At 40.0% G+C, this 16,842-nt stretch overlaps 1 protein-coding gene across 2 annotated transcripts in view; it reads right to left on the bottom strand.

The window, feature by feature from the left end:
- The window catches only part of LOC125455459 (kelch domain-containing protein 1), a 119,015-nt gene that overhangs the window by 43,039 nt on the left and 59,134 nt on the right, over positions 1-16,842 (bottom strand). For both annotated transcript variants that reach the window (XM_048537505.2, XM_048537504.2), the window contains exons 3-6: positions 8,316-8,433; positions 6,250-6,368; positions 5,506-5,584; positions 127-210 (exon numbers count right to left, since the gene is read on the bottom strand). In XM_048537505.2, the coding sequence (XP_048393462.1) occupies positions 127-210; positions 5,506-5,584; positions 6,250-6,368; positions 8,316-8,433 (400 nt within the window). The remainder of the gene's footprint in view (positions 1-126; positions 211-5,505; positions 5,585-6,249; positions 6,369-8,315; positions 8,434-16,842) is intronic.

Genomic DNA, 16,842 nt, shown 5'->3' with positions numbered 1-16,842 from the left:
TATATACGTACTTTATATATACTTCATCATTGTTTTTTCAATCATTTTAAGATTTGAGTTTACTTATCAATCGCGCAACATAAAATCTGGGATGTCAGAGTAGCTATTCCACAAATTTCAACGTACTCTAGTTGCTGGCTGGTACCAGATGTTCAGATTGGGATCAAAGACATGGATGTCATAATTCCATCCCCAGAACATCTCTTCCTCCTGAAAGAAAAAAAAAGACTGTCTTTATAAATAATGACCTCTAAATCAAATATGACAATGATATCAAAACATTGTTATAAATGTCAGATCTTCATCCAAAATTATTTTGAGATTAGCATTTTAAAAAGGTCTGTAAATGAACCGTTCAATGCTCTCTGTGTAAGTCGTTATGAGCTGGAGGCTGAGCTACAGACGCTGAAAGGAGAGAAAATTACCAGGACATTTTATTCCTGTAGAGCTCACACTCTCTTAGAAGAGTCTTTTTCATAGTTCTACCCATGTCCTTTGATTTCTATACACATTACCACACTGGTTCCTCTCCCTTCAAGTGCAAGTTCCTCTCTAGCCTGAACTGATATCCCAAATCCTGGGTTCGGACAGGCAGCATACCCACCTGGATACTGACACCCAACTGTAGAAATCTATGTCAACTGTTATAATCTAATAAAGACCAAAGGGATGCCTGAAACCTAAAAGAATGACAGTTTTAAGAATGTGGTTAAATGAAATAAAGCTCTCACTAAAAACAGAGGATTCTGACCCTGTTCAGGAACATTTACATTCTAGTGTATAACGTGTATTCCTTGAATATATAGTACCATACTACCATTAATGCTCCTAATCATTGCTCCAATTTGAGTGATTTCCTGTACCATGGTGCCATGGACTGCCACCCCTGATTTCATCCATTCAGAATGCAACATCCTTAACCCTGTTGGGCAATTGCAACAGTTGAGAGTCCTGTACTGCCACCATCTCACACCTCTAATTTGCCCCATTTGAAGTCATACCTTCCTGACCCTGACCATTGACCAAATCAAAGACGAAGGAGTGACTCGCTTCTGGAATAAAATGTACTGGTAATTTTCTCTCCCCATGACCTTTGTGTCTGTAGCTCAGCCTCCAGCTCATAACCGCTAATCCAAAGTTGCTGCAGCCAGACACTTAAGACAGATGTTTATCCTGGATCACACCAGCATTCAGAAACTTCCACATCCTGCTGCTGCAGTATTTCACCTGTCCTGCCATCTTCATTTTGTGTTAACTTAAGCAGAATAACCCTTACACAGTCAATAAGTTTTATTACAGGTGGAAACATTACCAATACTTAATAAAATCTTATAATTACAAAGAAGTTATTGTTTCAAAAGACAAGTAAACAAAATACTCATACACTAAATCACTTACTTGTTTCCTTGAGACATCAGTTTTGTTTTATGATTTCAAACTGATAGATCGGCAAAACTCCAGGCTCAGCTAGCTATTTGTGAGCTCTCCACTGCCGCACTTGCAGCGTTTCAGGAAGTACTGTCCTTTACAGTGTTTCTGAAGTTGCTGCACCTGCTCACTCTCATGCTGTTTATGAAGCTGCTTTTTAAGTGCAGTCCACCCCCCCCCCCACACTGTTTATAAAGCTGCAGTTACTGCACACACTCGTGCGGTTTATAAAGCACTTATTCTTTTAATTGAATCAATCATGGCTTGTGGGTTTTGCTGGTTGGACAGCATTTATTTACCATCCATTTTCACTCTTTGGAGGGTGGTGGTGATGAGCTGCCTTGAACCTGCAGCAGTCTATTTGGTGCAGATACCCTTATTATGCAGTGAGGGACAGGAATTCCAGGATTTCTGCAAATTGTAGAAATGAGTTGTGCCAAACTAAAGAGAATTCTTTGTACCCTGTGGCAAAATATGCCTTACCAATCTATGAACACGCAAATTTGCTTCACAGACTGCAATTAACAGGAACTAGCTCCACGGATTTTATCCCATGCTGACTGAAGTTAATTAGGAAGCAAATTTCTTCCTTTTCAACTGCAGTACGGGTCTCTCACCGCTGTATGCTGCCCAAGTGAATCAAAATGACCAATTTAGATGAAAACACCAGCAAGATCAGCCTAATACTAAAACATAAACCTAATCACTCAATTATTCTAACAACCATGTGCATTGAAATGATACAAGAAATAAAACTCCTGATAGCAAGTTTTGGATAGTAGATGTGAATGGTGCGCTAATGAAAAACTTTGCTCAATACAACATATAAAAATAGGCAGGGCAGAAAGGACAAATGATCTACAATGCAATCCAATTTATAAAGAAAAAATTCAAAAAGGTTGGAAGGTTTATGTCAGCAATGATAACCAGTTCTTTGATTATCATTCATATACATTGTAGCACCTATTCAGATTACAAACAACCAGCAAATTATTCTGTCAAACAATGTTCAGTGGAACTGAAGCACAAGTTGTGAAGTTTAAGATACTCCTGGTTCTGATTCAGGCATTTTCCACATATTTATAGCAATACTGCCCAGTAAAAACTCTAACTAGCCACAAGTATGGCTATGGTAAAAATGTTTTAGCCACAATATATGATGCATTAAGCAACAACGGCCAATAGCAATGAAAAGCTTTTTAAAGCAACATCAGCAGTTTGCAAAATCTGAACATTCAGAAGATCATTAAGAGTGGGGCATTCAACTCCTCCACCATTCAATATCATGGTTAAATTGATTGTGGCATGAACTCCACTTTCCTTGCTACCCTCATAACATTAGACTCAGAATCATACGGTGCAGAAGAGGTCCTTCTGCCTGTCAAGTCTGCACTGACACGGGAAGCATCTGACAATACTGGTGTAGCCTTGGATGTTATAACACAGCGTGGAGCTGGAGGAACGGGCCAGGCAGCATCAGAGGAGCAGGAAAGTTGACATTTCAGGTGTGCTCCTCCATCTCCTCACTGTGTTATTTGTAACTCAGTATCGGCAGTTCTTACTATCTTGAATGTTATGATGTGCTAAGTGCTCATCCAGGTACTTTTTAAAGGATGAGGCAATTTAACTCTACCAATCTCCCAGGCACTGCATTCCAGATAATCACCACTCTAAGTAAAAAAGATTTTCCTCTCATCCCCGCTAAATCTCCAGCCCCTCACCTTGAACCTGTGTCCCCTCATGACTGACCTTTCAATTAAGGGGAACAGCTGCACCTTATTCACGCAGTCTATACCTCTTCATGATCTTGTACATCAAACAGATCGCCCCAGTCTTCTCTGTTCCAACAAAAATCTCCCAAGCCCATCCAACATTTCCTCGTAACTTAACTGTTCCATCCTCTGCAGCCCCTTCCTGTAAAGAGGTGATCAGAAATGCACATGGTACTCCCAACTGTGGTCTCGGAAAAGCTCTATATAACTCCAACATGACTTCCCTGCCTTTGTAATCCAAGCCTTGATTGATAAAGACAAATGTCCCATTTGCCTTTTTCACTACCCTAATAACACACCCTTCTACCTTCAAAGGTCTATGGACAAAGCCCCAAGGTACGTATGTTCGACAGCAGTTACTAGTGTCATGCCATTTCTGAAGACTTCCTTGTTAAATTTCTCTTTCCGAAGTGATCACCTCACACTTTTCAGGGTTGAATTCCCCCTGTCACTGATCCACCAATTTGACCATGCCAGTTATACCTTCTTGTAGCCCAAGACACTCAACCTCACTGACAACCACCCAATTAATCTGCATCATCCGCGAACTTACATACCCAAACCCCTTCCCACACACAATCATCTATGTTATTTATATAAAAATGATGAATGGTAGGGTCCCACCAGAGAACTCTGGGGTATGCCACTGACTTCCAGTCACTAAAGCAGCCTTCTGTCATCGCCCTCTGTCTCCTACAAATGAGTCAATTTTGAATTCATTCTATCAAATTAGCCTTTATCCCATGCACATTTGCCTTCTTGATTAGCATCCTATGTGACACCTTGTGAAAGGCTTTAATGAAATCCATATAAACTACACCAACTGCGCTAACCTCTTCTACAGACCTGGTCACCACCTCAAAAATTTCAATCAAATTTGTTAGGCATGACTCCTTCTGACAAAGCCATGTTGGCTCTTCCTGATCAAGCCTTGCCTTTCTAAGTGAAGACCAATGCTCTCCTATGGAATTTCCTCCAATGGTTTCCCTACCACTTCGATGAGACTCATTTGGTCTGTACTTCTCTGGCTCATCTCTACAACCCTTCTTAAATATCGGGACCACATTAGCTGTTTGCCAGTCTTCTGGCATATCTCCTGTGGCCACAGAAGAATTAAAAGTTTGGGTCTGTGCCACTGTAATTTCCACCCTTGCCTCCCACAGTAATGAAAGACACAATTCATCTAAACCTAGAGATCTGTCCACTTTTAAGCCTGCCAACACCTCCAATACTTTGTCCTTTCCTATGTCAATTTGCTCAAGCACCTCGTAGTCTTTTCCACTAGGTTTTATACCTTCATCCTAGTTATGAAGTACTGGTTCAAGACTCTACCAATGTCCTCTGGTTCCACCCACAGATTGCTCCCTTGGTCCCTGATGGGATCTACCCGTTCCCTGGTTATCTTCTTCCGATTAATACACTTATAATATCATGGGATTTTCCCTACTTCTACCAGTTAAAGCTTTCTCATATCCGCTCTTTACTTTCCTAGTTGCTTTCTTAACTCCACTCTGCACTTTCTGTACTCTACTAATGCCTCCGCCAATTAGGTCCACTTATACCCACTAAAAGCCTCTCTTATCCCGCTCATCATTTTTTGAATATCTCTGGTTATCCATGGTTCTTTACTTGTTTGGGCTTCTCTGGACTCGCTTGTAGATCAAAAATTTCTCACTCCACCTTGAATATACTCAATGCCCCAATCTCCAAAGCTCTCCAAGGAAAACAATTCCCATGATTAACAATATTATTTAACAAACTTCTTTAACTCAGTCTGGGAAGCAATTATTTTTAAACTGTGTCTCAAATTCTAGCTTCCCTCCTCAAGATACTCACACCATGCTGTAAATGAACGCTGAACGCTCTGGGGAGTTTAAAGTTTTTAAACACAGCGACGACAAATAAATGGCAATACATGGCCAAATTAGGTTGGGCCGTAGCTTCAAGGAGAAATTGTATAGTGCTTGCACATGCTGCCCCTGGGCACTCTGGTGAAGTCAACGTACCACTTACAACTGGTGGGCAATAACCTAGGGACCAATAAGCTGCATAATGATACACTACATTGAAGAAATCCAAACATTTGTAAAAAGATGAGAAGGGTTTGCACCAAATGGTCATAGATGTTAAAGAAAATGTACATCTTAAGTACATTTACCTGTATTATGTGCAAGACATTTTCTGCTAAATGTGATTAAAACAGTATCACCACAGTCACTGAATTTCTAATGGGTAACAAATGGTCCAGAAATGGAAGTGAAATACCAGATATATGAAGTTGTAATTAAAGAGGACCGTCCCTTACCCAAGATGCTTCATTCACATCAAATGAATCGTTTAATTCGCTGATTTTCTTGCATCCATAGCCGCCAAAGAAAATCAACCTGTCAGAAATTAGTTTTTTTGAAATGCAAGAACAATTACTAAATTTAATTTATAATAGTAGCTTATTATTACATATTATGAAATTCCATTAAAGCTACAAGTAACTTAAAGCTTCTGAAGGCGATTAAGAATTTCATTTCATTAGTGAAACATTTAATGTAAATGTTATTAAAATTAGTTCAGCAAACGTATTGTCCATTATAATTTTGGTTGCTCTAAGAACAAAAGATACAACAAGTGTTCAGCAGGTAAAATTCTGATACAAAATTAACTGTCCTCTGCCCTGTCACCTGTAGTTCAGTAGCACCTTTGCCCAATTAAGTCGGCTGTGAGTTCAAGTCTCACTCCAGAGACATAAATTAACATAATCTTCACTACCCTTTTACTGCAGTACTGAGGAAATACCACATAGTAGGAGATGGTATCTTTTTGTTGCGACATTAAACTGAGGTCCATCTGTATCCTCTCCGTACAAAATAATGTGGCACTAATAAAAGAGGTGCAGAGGTATTCTCAATGCTGTGACCAATATTTATTTCTTAAACATTTATTCATATAAAATGAGATATTTAGGACTTTAAAATTCCATATTGTGATTTCAAAAAGGTAACTTTAATCAGAAAGATTAGAATATCATTACGCAATACAAAGTTTAATAACTCACTTGTCTTTATATACCCAGCATGAAAGTTTGTCTCTTGGAGTAGGAGGATTCCCTTGGTAATTACTGAGTTTCTTCCAAGTAAACATGTCATCCTTCACTTGCAAGTTAACACAATACAGCTGTTTTAAATATTTTAAAAATTAGTGATCTTATAATTGTAGAAATAGATGTTATTCCAAATAGTAAGAGAGGAAGAATAATTTAACTCCCATATTCTCGAACAAAAGGGCAATCATTCATTAAAACTGTTATTTTCTTTCTTGTGTCAGAACATGGAACCACTTCGGTGTAATTCTAAGATGGGCAAGCTGATTAACTGTGGGATATTCAGAATACAGGTAGAAAACTCTGAAGAGACCAACGGCCTAGCTGGTTGGTGAGAAATGCTGGACATGAAAAGATTAGAAAAATGACCTTATATTACTGAAAACAGTTTTGTAATCTAAAGAAATTGTAAACAACTCTCCTAACGTTTAGAAATACAACAGATGCTTTCTATGGTGTACACATTGATGGTCGTTTCAAATAGAAGCATAGAAAATAACAGGAGTAAACTAGTTGGTCCTTCAGGCCTGTTCTGCCATTCATTGTGAACAAACCTGAACTCAATAACTTGTTTCAGAGATAGTAGGCACTACCAATGTTGGAGAATCTGAGATAACAAGGCATAGAGCTGGATGAGCACAGCTGGCCAAGCAGCATTAGAGGAGCAAGAAAGCTGACGTTTTGGGTCTGGACCCTTCTTCAGCTTTCCCCTTCCTCTGATGCTGCTTGGCCTGCTGTATTCATCCAGCTTTACACCTTGTTATCTCAATAACCTGTTCCCACTTTTGTCCTATATTCTTCAATCTCCTTAGCCCCAGTGTTATATCCAATTCCTTCTTGAAATCACACAATGTTTAGGTCTGGACTGCTTCCTGTGATAGCAAATTCTACATGCTCGTCACTGTGTAGGTGAATAAATCTCTCCTCATCAGTCCTAAATGACTTATCCTATATCCTTAGATAGCGACCACCGCCACCACCACCACCCCCGGTTCTGGACTCCCACTTAGGTAGCTCATTTAACTCAATCATAAGCAACAGCATTTTTTTTTAATTAAAAGGTTGCTTTTGGTTATGCATTTAATCCAACTTAATTAAATTCCTATTTTAGCTGCATACAAGTGAATTATGGGCTAAGCCTGTTTCAATAGGTGGAGAGAGCAAATCAGATCATGAGTTACTCAGCTGCAGGCTTAAACCTTACAGTCTGAAACATTTATGGGTAAAATAGGAGACAAAAATCAATAAAAAGAATAACAAAATTAAAAGACAGTTTCTCTAAAAATTGTCAAAAATTACAGAAATCAGTTCACAACTCCATACTACATTTTACTAAATTCTCAGTAAACATTTTTGCAGCACTAATTCTTTTAAAACATTTTTCTGCAAAATAAACAACCTGATACAGTTCTGACAAATATAGACCGGAATCAGTAGAGGCTTGAACCCTGGTTTACAACAAAGATAATCAATTTTCTGTAAAAAGTAAAGCATAATCACTAAAACGGATATCAGAAATGTTGGTTAGGGAGAGAAAATTAATTCACAAGAGGTCTTACTGCTGAACAGTAGCCCAGGGGTCAGTGATGAAAAATACTTATATATGGACATCTAGATCATAGTTAGGAAGACCAACAGATGCAAAGCTGAAAACGTTTAGAGAAGTACCACACTTCTGCCAAGGTTTATTTAAAGTATCTCAGCATGGTTCGACACATTTTGGAGGAGGAGGAATGGACAACCAATTGAGTCAAAGGCAAGAAAGAAAGGTCTTTGTAAATATCATTTTTAGAATCTACATGTACAATACAGTTCAAATTAAATAAATATAGGGTTACAACATTGTCTTCAAATCTAAAAGTAACAAAAAGGTGAAATATTAAAACTGATTTTCATTATTTCTTGATATTTTGTATGGGTACTGTGCTGTTGACTAAAGGTAAGAAAGAAAACATTTGACAAAGTTACAGCATGAAACATCATAAACTGAATAACGAAAACAATTGAAATACAAAACATACTTCGTTACTATATCCTAGGTCATCATAACCTCCGAAAATGTACATGACACCATTCAGACAAGCTGCACAGCTTCCCGACATAGGACGAGGAAGTTCTCCTTTCATTGGTTGCCTCTGCCTGTATTATAGAAACACAGGCAGGATGTTTTCAATACATCAAATAAATAATTATCCAAGCATAACTACACAACATATGCTATTTAGCTCAAAATCTGGATCAATTAAACCACCTGATGATTAACATAAGGTACATAACTTGGCTGTTATAATGTAACTCAATGAAATAACTGTATCTGAAACTGTGAATGACCACAGCACACTCCAGTAAAAACAACAGCTTGATGGGAACATTCAAAAATTGCTTCATCAGGTAACTCTTGCCCTTTGTGCCAAATGTCCTGTGGATCCAAACTTGCACTGCTGAGTCACCCAAGTCATAAAGTCAAGCAGATATACCTCATTTTGACAGAACAATCACAATGAGTGTTCGAAGTTCATCATTGGAGTGAGAAGGAGAAGGTCATGGATTCAATGTTCACTTTAGCAGGTTGAAGATTCAATCTATGCTGACACTTCTGTACCAGGTGAGTTGTTAAACTGCCTCCCTGCTTATCCTCTGAAGTGGACATAAAAATGCCATAGTATTTCTACGCAACAGGCTGCTTTTCTTTATGATGCCCGTGATTTATTTATTCCCTGATCAAGCAAGTTGTCAGGTGATGCAGTTTGGTACAAAGAACATGAAGCAACAGTATAATAGCTATTAAAAGATTGTAGGATAGGTAGAGAGAACTGTTAGTAAAGCATACAGCACTCAATGCTTCAATAACAGGGGTGTAAAATACAAGAGCAGGAAAGTTGGTTAACAGACTAACATTCACATCTTGAATTCAGCAGCAAAAGATTTTGAAAGATTTACAAGGGCTTTATTGAAAATCTCCAACCCCACATTGGGGAAGAACCTACTTTTTTTTTTAAATACATAGAAGGGAAACCTGTTCAGGTGTAATTTTACACATACCTAAGGCAGGTGGTACTTGAATCTAAAATTCTGGCTCAATGTTGGAACATTATCACTGTGCCACAAGAGTTCTGAAAACAAGCTTACATTTGTTTGAAACCCGTTCAAACACATCATAACGCATGTATGGAGTAGGTAGAGCCTGATTCCATATCTTCTGGCCCAGAGGTAGAGACACGACCATATGACTGATCAGACCCTTGACTGCGTCCAAAACATCTCCTGCACTTTTAACATTATCCCTTATCTGCCCTCCCAATAACAAGAAGTTTCTCCAAACCCTCACTTACCATTCCAGCAGCCTTAACATTCAAAGGATCATAAGCTGCCACTTGTCACCTTCCAAGTGGATGCTAATGACAAGACATACATTTTCCAGGCCTCTGTTGTCAGCAATCCAAACGGACCATTTCCTCTGCAACTCCCAAGTGCACTCTTCCATTCCCAATATGTCTGTCACACGCCTGCTGCAATGTTCCAGTGAGCCTCAGCACAAGCTCAAAGAACGGCATTTCATTTTCAGCTTGGGGACCCTGCAACCTCTAGGACTCAACATCAGAGTTCAATAACTTTACAGCCTGATTCAGTCCTTCCATTTTTTTTAAACTCAACCCTCCACACCCAGTCCTGTCATTACATGGGTTGCTTTTAGCACAGCCAAGCTATTGTAGCAGGTGAGGGCCTGGAGCAGTTCTGATGTCTAGTGGTCGGTGGGCTCGAACAGAGCGAGATGGCCAGCAGTCAGCAAGCCAAAGTGGAGTGGGATGGCCAGTCATCAATGGCCCGGAGTGCAGCAGGACAGCCAGCTGGCTGGGGCGTGGAGTGGAGTGGTCAGCAGTGCGCAGATTGAGGCCAATGATGGTCAGCAGCTTAGGAGTCTGTTTGGGTTGGCCTAGCGTGACAGTGAACTGCCAGTGTGGAGCGAATGCAAGCTATAGAAAGACTGTAATGTTTATCTCTCAGTTTTATTCCTTTATTTTCCTCACTTTAAACAATAAAGTACTGTAGACTTTTCAGCTTTTCTTTCTTTATTTCTCTAATTTTGTACCTAATCTATTTTAGTATCTAAGACTTGTAACTAGGCACTTTTTAACAAGATGGAGCCATGTGTGGCCACTTTGTACATTTTTCACTGTGCTCCTATACTTTTGTACTCCAGTACACGTGACAACAAAGCTTAATTTTAACTCTATTCTTACCCACTCTCAGGCTTATTATCATGTGACTTGGCTGCTTTCAGCACACAACCCATACTGTCGTATTCTCAGCTCTTATGATCATTTATTCAGCTTGTCTTCTGTCTTGGGCTACTATCAATAATCCTCTTGTCTGCCTGGTCCTTTCATCTCTCTCTCTCTCTGGTCTCTGTCTTGACTTATCCACTCACCTCCCACTAAACCCCAACCCTATCTTCAGCATAAATACCACATTTTCCTAAGTATCAGTTCAGATATGAGTCACCAGACTTGATACATTAACTTTAATTTCTCCCTACAGATGTTGCCAGACCTGCTAAGTTTCACAGCAAATTCTATTTTTTATTAGAGACACTATCACTGAACACAGGTCTTTGTTTCCTTTTTCATTCTGTTAAAATCTGGAAGCATTAACATATACAACTAAAGGCTTTTTTTTCCACAATATCATTTCATGGTATTTGTTGTGATTGTAACAATGTCAGCCAAGTGGACCTCATAGAATGAGTTTCCTGATTGGACCAGATTAACAGCCTTGATCAGGGAGTTCTGGTTGACAGATGTTAATAGAAGTATCAGCAGTTCTGTTCATTCAGAGCTGGCTCTGAGGAATCTGGCCTGGTGTCAAGTACTATGCATGTGTAAATAAAGGGTGAATCAGTTGATGGGATCCTGGCCTCTGTGGAATTATTTCAGTACTCTTCACTTATTATCCTCCACCACTAAATCATCTGAATTTTCCAATTAATAAAATTATATGGAATGTTGTCACTCATAACTGGATAGCTATATCCATCATCAGATCACCGGTGTCAAATTTCACCTAATCAACATTAACATCACCTGTGCTTCCAACTGTTCACTTTGTGTGCGGAGATCATGAACAGCAATGCAATAACAGCATAAGTGAGAGGGAGGAGCTAAATCAAAATGGAGCTGGGAAGAGGAGGTAAGGGGAGACAAGAGCTCTTGAAACCAGTTCTCAATTAAAGTACAATGAGCATCAACTGGTCTCTATCAACTCTGGAGATTTTGACCCTTAAAAAGGAAGCTCTTGTGACACAGAAGTAATGTCCATAACCCTCAACTGGAAGGCCAGGTTCAAGTCCCAACTGCTGCAGTGGTGTGTAATAACATCGCTGAATAGGTTGATGAAGAAAAGTAGGTTAAGGTTAGGTTAAAATAGGTTTCATTTTAAAAGAAAGCCCTTAAAAAGGAGAGGGGGCCTTGACATGCAGTGACCCAGGTTCAGGTTCTACTTGGTCCAGAGGCATGTATTACATCTTTGAACAGGTCGATTTGAAAAGATTAAGAAAAAAATAACCCTTAAAGACAGAGGCCCTTGTGGTGCGGTGATAGTGTTTCTACCTCTGACCTAGGGATCCTGTGCTCAAGTCTCACCTGCTCTACAGGTGTGCAATAACATCTCTGAACAGGTTGATTAGAAAATATCTTGATCATTAAAAGGACTGCTCTTCTGTTGCAATCCCTACTCTTGGGCTAGACGGCCTAGGTTTAAGTCCCACCTGTCCCAGACATATAATGTGTCTGAGCAAGTTAACTAAATATCCTGACCCTTAAAAAGGGTGCTGGCTAGTTAACTAAGATGGTTAGAGCACCTCTAAGGTCACGGATTCCATCCAAATTCCGGCCACTGTTGCAAGCTTCTACCCCAAAGTGTAATCCTTCTCAATTACTTCAATGAAGCTTCGAGTCTTTCCCCATCTCCATGCAACTGAGAAAAAAATGCAGCTCGGCAACGATCTCTGGTCATACTTATCAAAATCATGTACCATGATCATTCTCTCCCTGTGACTGTGGTATGCTGCTCTGTTTCTTGAGGATCCAGTTTCCACGTCCCTTATAGGTGCTGTTTTGGCCCAGTTTGTTGTGTTCATTTACAATGACAATTAAACAATAAAACAGGAGTTGGTTGTTCAACTTGCATACAATATGCTTGACTCTCAAAAAAAGCCCCTTCGTGCCCCCCCCAACTTCGGTCTGCACTGCCCTTAACAGGCTATGAACATAAATTAGTCAATTGGAAAATGGTGATTAACTGGCAGTGGTTAACAAATAGGTAAAAATGCTATGGGTGTTTTGGTGATACAATTTTATATAACGGCACTTCCAGATATTAAAACAAACAAAAAAAATTGACCCTTAGAAGTCAGGAAGCCCAGGTTCAAGTCCCACCTGCTCCAGAGGTGCATAGTAGCATTTAGCAGATTGATTACAAAGTACCAATATTTCACGAGCTGCAGATTTAAATTAAAAGCCGACACTCTTGTGGCACAGTGGTAGTGTTTCTAACTGTGAACCAGGACGCTAGGGTTCAAGTCCCACCTGCTTCAGATATGTGCAATAAATATGTAAATTAAAAACACTGACCCTGAAAAGGAGCTTTGGTAATGCCCCCAAGTCTGGAGGCCTCAGTTCAAGTCCCACCTGCTCCAGAGATGTGTCATTGCTTCGGTGAACAGGCAATTAGAAAATATCTTGAACTTTAAAAGGGGACCTGCATTTCTGTCTGACAGATACCCTTTGCTTTAAAATGTAAATAAGAAAACATAATTTCTGATTTTCCACTGTTTCATAACAATACATCCTTCCTGTAGAACCTTCAACCATTCTTCCATAGAAGCATACCTCTTAATCGGAAAAGAAATTAGTATCTACTCACCTAAGCTTAAAAATTTGTTTCCTCTCCAGCATTTGCTTTAAATTGGTTCTGTCTATTTTTCTCAGTTACACATTTTGTAGAATGTATGTTACCTGCAAAGGCCGATTACCTCTGTAACATTTTGCTTCTGGTGTTCTTTCAGTCCCTTTTACGTATAGCACTTTTTCAATAATCTTAAACAAATGATGTCAACAATATGAAACACAGCCAGAGTTTTAGATGCAAATATCATGTAAACAAGGAATAATAGGAGACCACTCAGACTTTGAGTATGTGTCATCATTAAACAAGATCATGGTTGATCCAATTTTAACTTGAATTCTACGTTCTTGGATACCACCAATTATCTTTCATCAACATGATAATCAAAAACCTACGTACTCTGCTTTAAAAATATTTACAGTTTCTGCACTCACTGCCTTTTGAGGAAGGGATTTCCAAAGAGTTACCGTCTGAGACAACCTTTTCTCTTCATTTGACTTAAAACGCGCAATCCCTTATTTTTAAACTATGACCACTAGTTCTAGATTCTCCGACAACAGGAAACATCCTTTTCGCATCCACGTGGTCAAATACCCTAAGGATGTTCAGTGTTTCAATTAAGTCGCTTCTGACTCTTCTAAACTCTACAGGATACAAGCACAGCCTTTCCTCACAAGGCAATCCACTGATCTCAGTTATTAGTAAACCATCTCTGAACTGCTTCCAACACATTGACATTCTACTGTTAAGTGCAGTGACCAATGCTGTACACTTCTCCAGATGTGGTCTCACCAATGCCTTCTAAAACCGATGCATAACTGTCCTTCTCTTTTAATTCCCTTTGCAATAAAACATAACATTCTATTAGCTTTCCTGACTATTGCTGTTCTTGATTTTATGATTCATGCACGAGGACACAAAGATCTCTTTCCATCAGAGAACTGTGCAACCTCTCACCATCTAGAAAATATGCTTGTTTTTTATTCTTTCTGCCAAAATTGACAATTTTACACTTATCCAAATTATACTCCATTTGCCAGGTCTTGGTTTACTCAGCTAACGTATCCATATCCCCTTGTAGGCTCCTTATGTTCTTTTCATAACTCGCTTTCCTATCTATCTTTGTGTCATCAGCAAATGTAGCATAAGGATGTTTGGTCCTTTCATCCAAATCATTCATATAAAAAGTGCAAGCATCGAGGTTTCAAATCCTGTGGCACACAACTTGTGACATTCTGCCAGCATGGAAAAGACCTATTCATCCCTACTCTCTGCTTTCTATTAGCCAGCCAGGCAATCTTTTATCCATGCCAGTATGTCACATTCAACACCACAAGCTTTTATCTCCTGCAAGGACCTTTGATGTGGCACATTATCAAATGACTTCTGGAATCTAAGTACAACGTATTCACTGGTTCTCCTTTATTCATAGCACAAGTTACTTCTACAAAGAACTCCAATAAATTAAACATTGAATCAAAAAAGTTAAGTTCTCATTGGGACCTCAGCATCACTCGCTAGCCAGCATTTATTGCCTAATTCTAGCTGCACTCGAGAAGCTGGTGGTGGGCTGCCTTCTTGAACAGCTGCAAATCCATATGTTGTAGATAGTCCCACAATTCCATTAGGGAGGAAATTCCAGGATTTTGACCCAACAAGTGAAGGAATGGCAATACGTTTCCAAGTAAGATGGTCAGTGGGGTTGGAGGGGAACTTTCAGGTGGTGGTTTTTCAATGTATCTGCTGCCCATGTCTTTCTAGATGAAAGTCATCGTGGGTTTGGAAGATCCTGTCAAAGGATCTTTGGTGACTTCCTGCAGAGAATCTTGTAGATGTATAACACTGCTGGTATTGAGCATCTGTAGTGGAGGGAGTGGATGTTTGTGAATGGCGCCAATCAAGCAAGCTGTTTTGTCCTGGATGGTCAAGCTTCAGGAGTGCTGTTGGAACTTCACTCATCCAGGCAAGTGGGGAGTATTCCAACACACTCCTGACTTCAGCCGTGTAGATGGTAGACAGTTTCTGGGGTGTCAAGAGGTGGTGAGTAACTCACTGCAGTACTCCTAGCCCCTGACCTGCTCTGGTAGCTGCTGTATTTATATGGAGGGTCCAGTTGAGTTTCTGGTTAATGGGTATCAACAGTGGGGGATTCAGTGATGGTAACATTGAATGTCAAGGGTCAGTGGTTAGATTATCTCTTCAAGATGGTCATTGCCTAGCATTCTGTGGCATGAATGTTAATTGCAAATTGTCAGTCCAAGATGGATATTGTCCAGGTCATAAAGTCAGAGTCACACAGCACAGAAACAGTCCCTTCAGTCCAACTCATCCCCGCCAATCAGACATCCAATCTGACCTAGTCCCATTTGTCAGCATTTGGCCCATATTCCTCTAAATTCTTCCAATTCATATACCCATCCAGATGCCTTTTAAATGTTCTAACTGCGCCCATCTGCACCACTTCATCCGGCAGCTTGATCCATACATACACCACGCTCTGTGTGAAAAAAGTTACCTTAGACTGCTTTTTAAACTGTTTCCCCTCTCACCCTAAAGCTATGCCTGCTAGTTTTAGACTCCCCCGTGCCAGGTCTTTTTGCATTTGAACAGGGACTACTTCACTAGCAGAGGAGTTGCAAATATGCTGAATACTGCGCACTCATCAACAATTATTCCACCTGACCTGATGATGCAGGGAAGGTGATTGATGAAGCGTCTGAAGGTGATTGGGTCTAGGTCACTACCCTGACAAACTCCTGCAAAGGTATCCTGACATCAAATGACTGACCTCCAATAACCACAAATATTATTCTGTGTCAGGTATGACTCGTACCAGCAGAGAGTTTGCCCCAATTTCCATTGATTCCAGTTCTGCTCAGGCTCGTTGATACCACACTCAGTCAAATGTGACTTTAACGTCAAGGACTACCATTCTCACCTCACCTCTGGAATTCAGCTCTTTTATGCATCTTTGAACCCAGGTTGTAATGGCTCTGATGCTGAGTAGCCCTGGCAGAACCCAAAATAGACATCAGTAACTAAGTTATTGTTAAGCAGGTGCTGTTTGACAGCACCAATTAGATGGGTTAGATTTACCCTGCTTTTTGTGTACAGGACATATCTGGGCAATTTTCCATATTGTTGGGTCGATGCCAGTGTTGTAAATGTTTTGGGATACCTTGACTAGGACAGCAACAGGTTCTGGATCAGAAGTCTTCAGTGCTATTGCTTGAATGTGATCAGGGCCCATGGCTTTTTGCACTAATACCACAACTGTTTTTTTGATATCACATGTCGTGAAATTGAACTGACTGAAGACTGGGGTAGTTGGAACTGACGATGCTGGAGAATCTGAGATAACACCGTGTGAAGCTGGATGAACACAGAAATTTCTGAAGAAGGATCCTGACCCGAAACGTCAAGCTTTCCTTCTCCTCTGATGCTGCCTGGCCCACTGTGTTCACCCAGCTTCACACCGTGTTATGACTGAAGACTGGCATTGGTTATGTGGAGAATACTGGAGCAGGCCAAGATGGATCACCTACTCAGTACTTCTGGCTGAAGATTGTTGTAAATGCTTCAGCTTTGTCTTTTGCACTGATGTGCTGTGTTCTTCCAATATTGAGGATGGGGATATTTGTTGGA

This window comes from Stegostoma tigrinum, chromosome 10 (assembly GCF_030684315.1).
Source record: "Stegostoma tigrinum isolate sSteTig4 chromosome 10, sSteTig4.hap1, whole genome shotgun sequence".
NCBI classification, from domain to species: domain Eukaryota; kingdom Metazoa; phylum Chordata; class Chondrichthyes; order Orectolobiformes; family Stegostomatidae; genus Stegostoma; species Stegostoma tigrinum.
The sequence above is the reverse complement of the archived record's forward strand: the minus strand, read 5'-3'. Positions and strand labels throughout refer to the sequence as shown.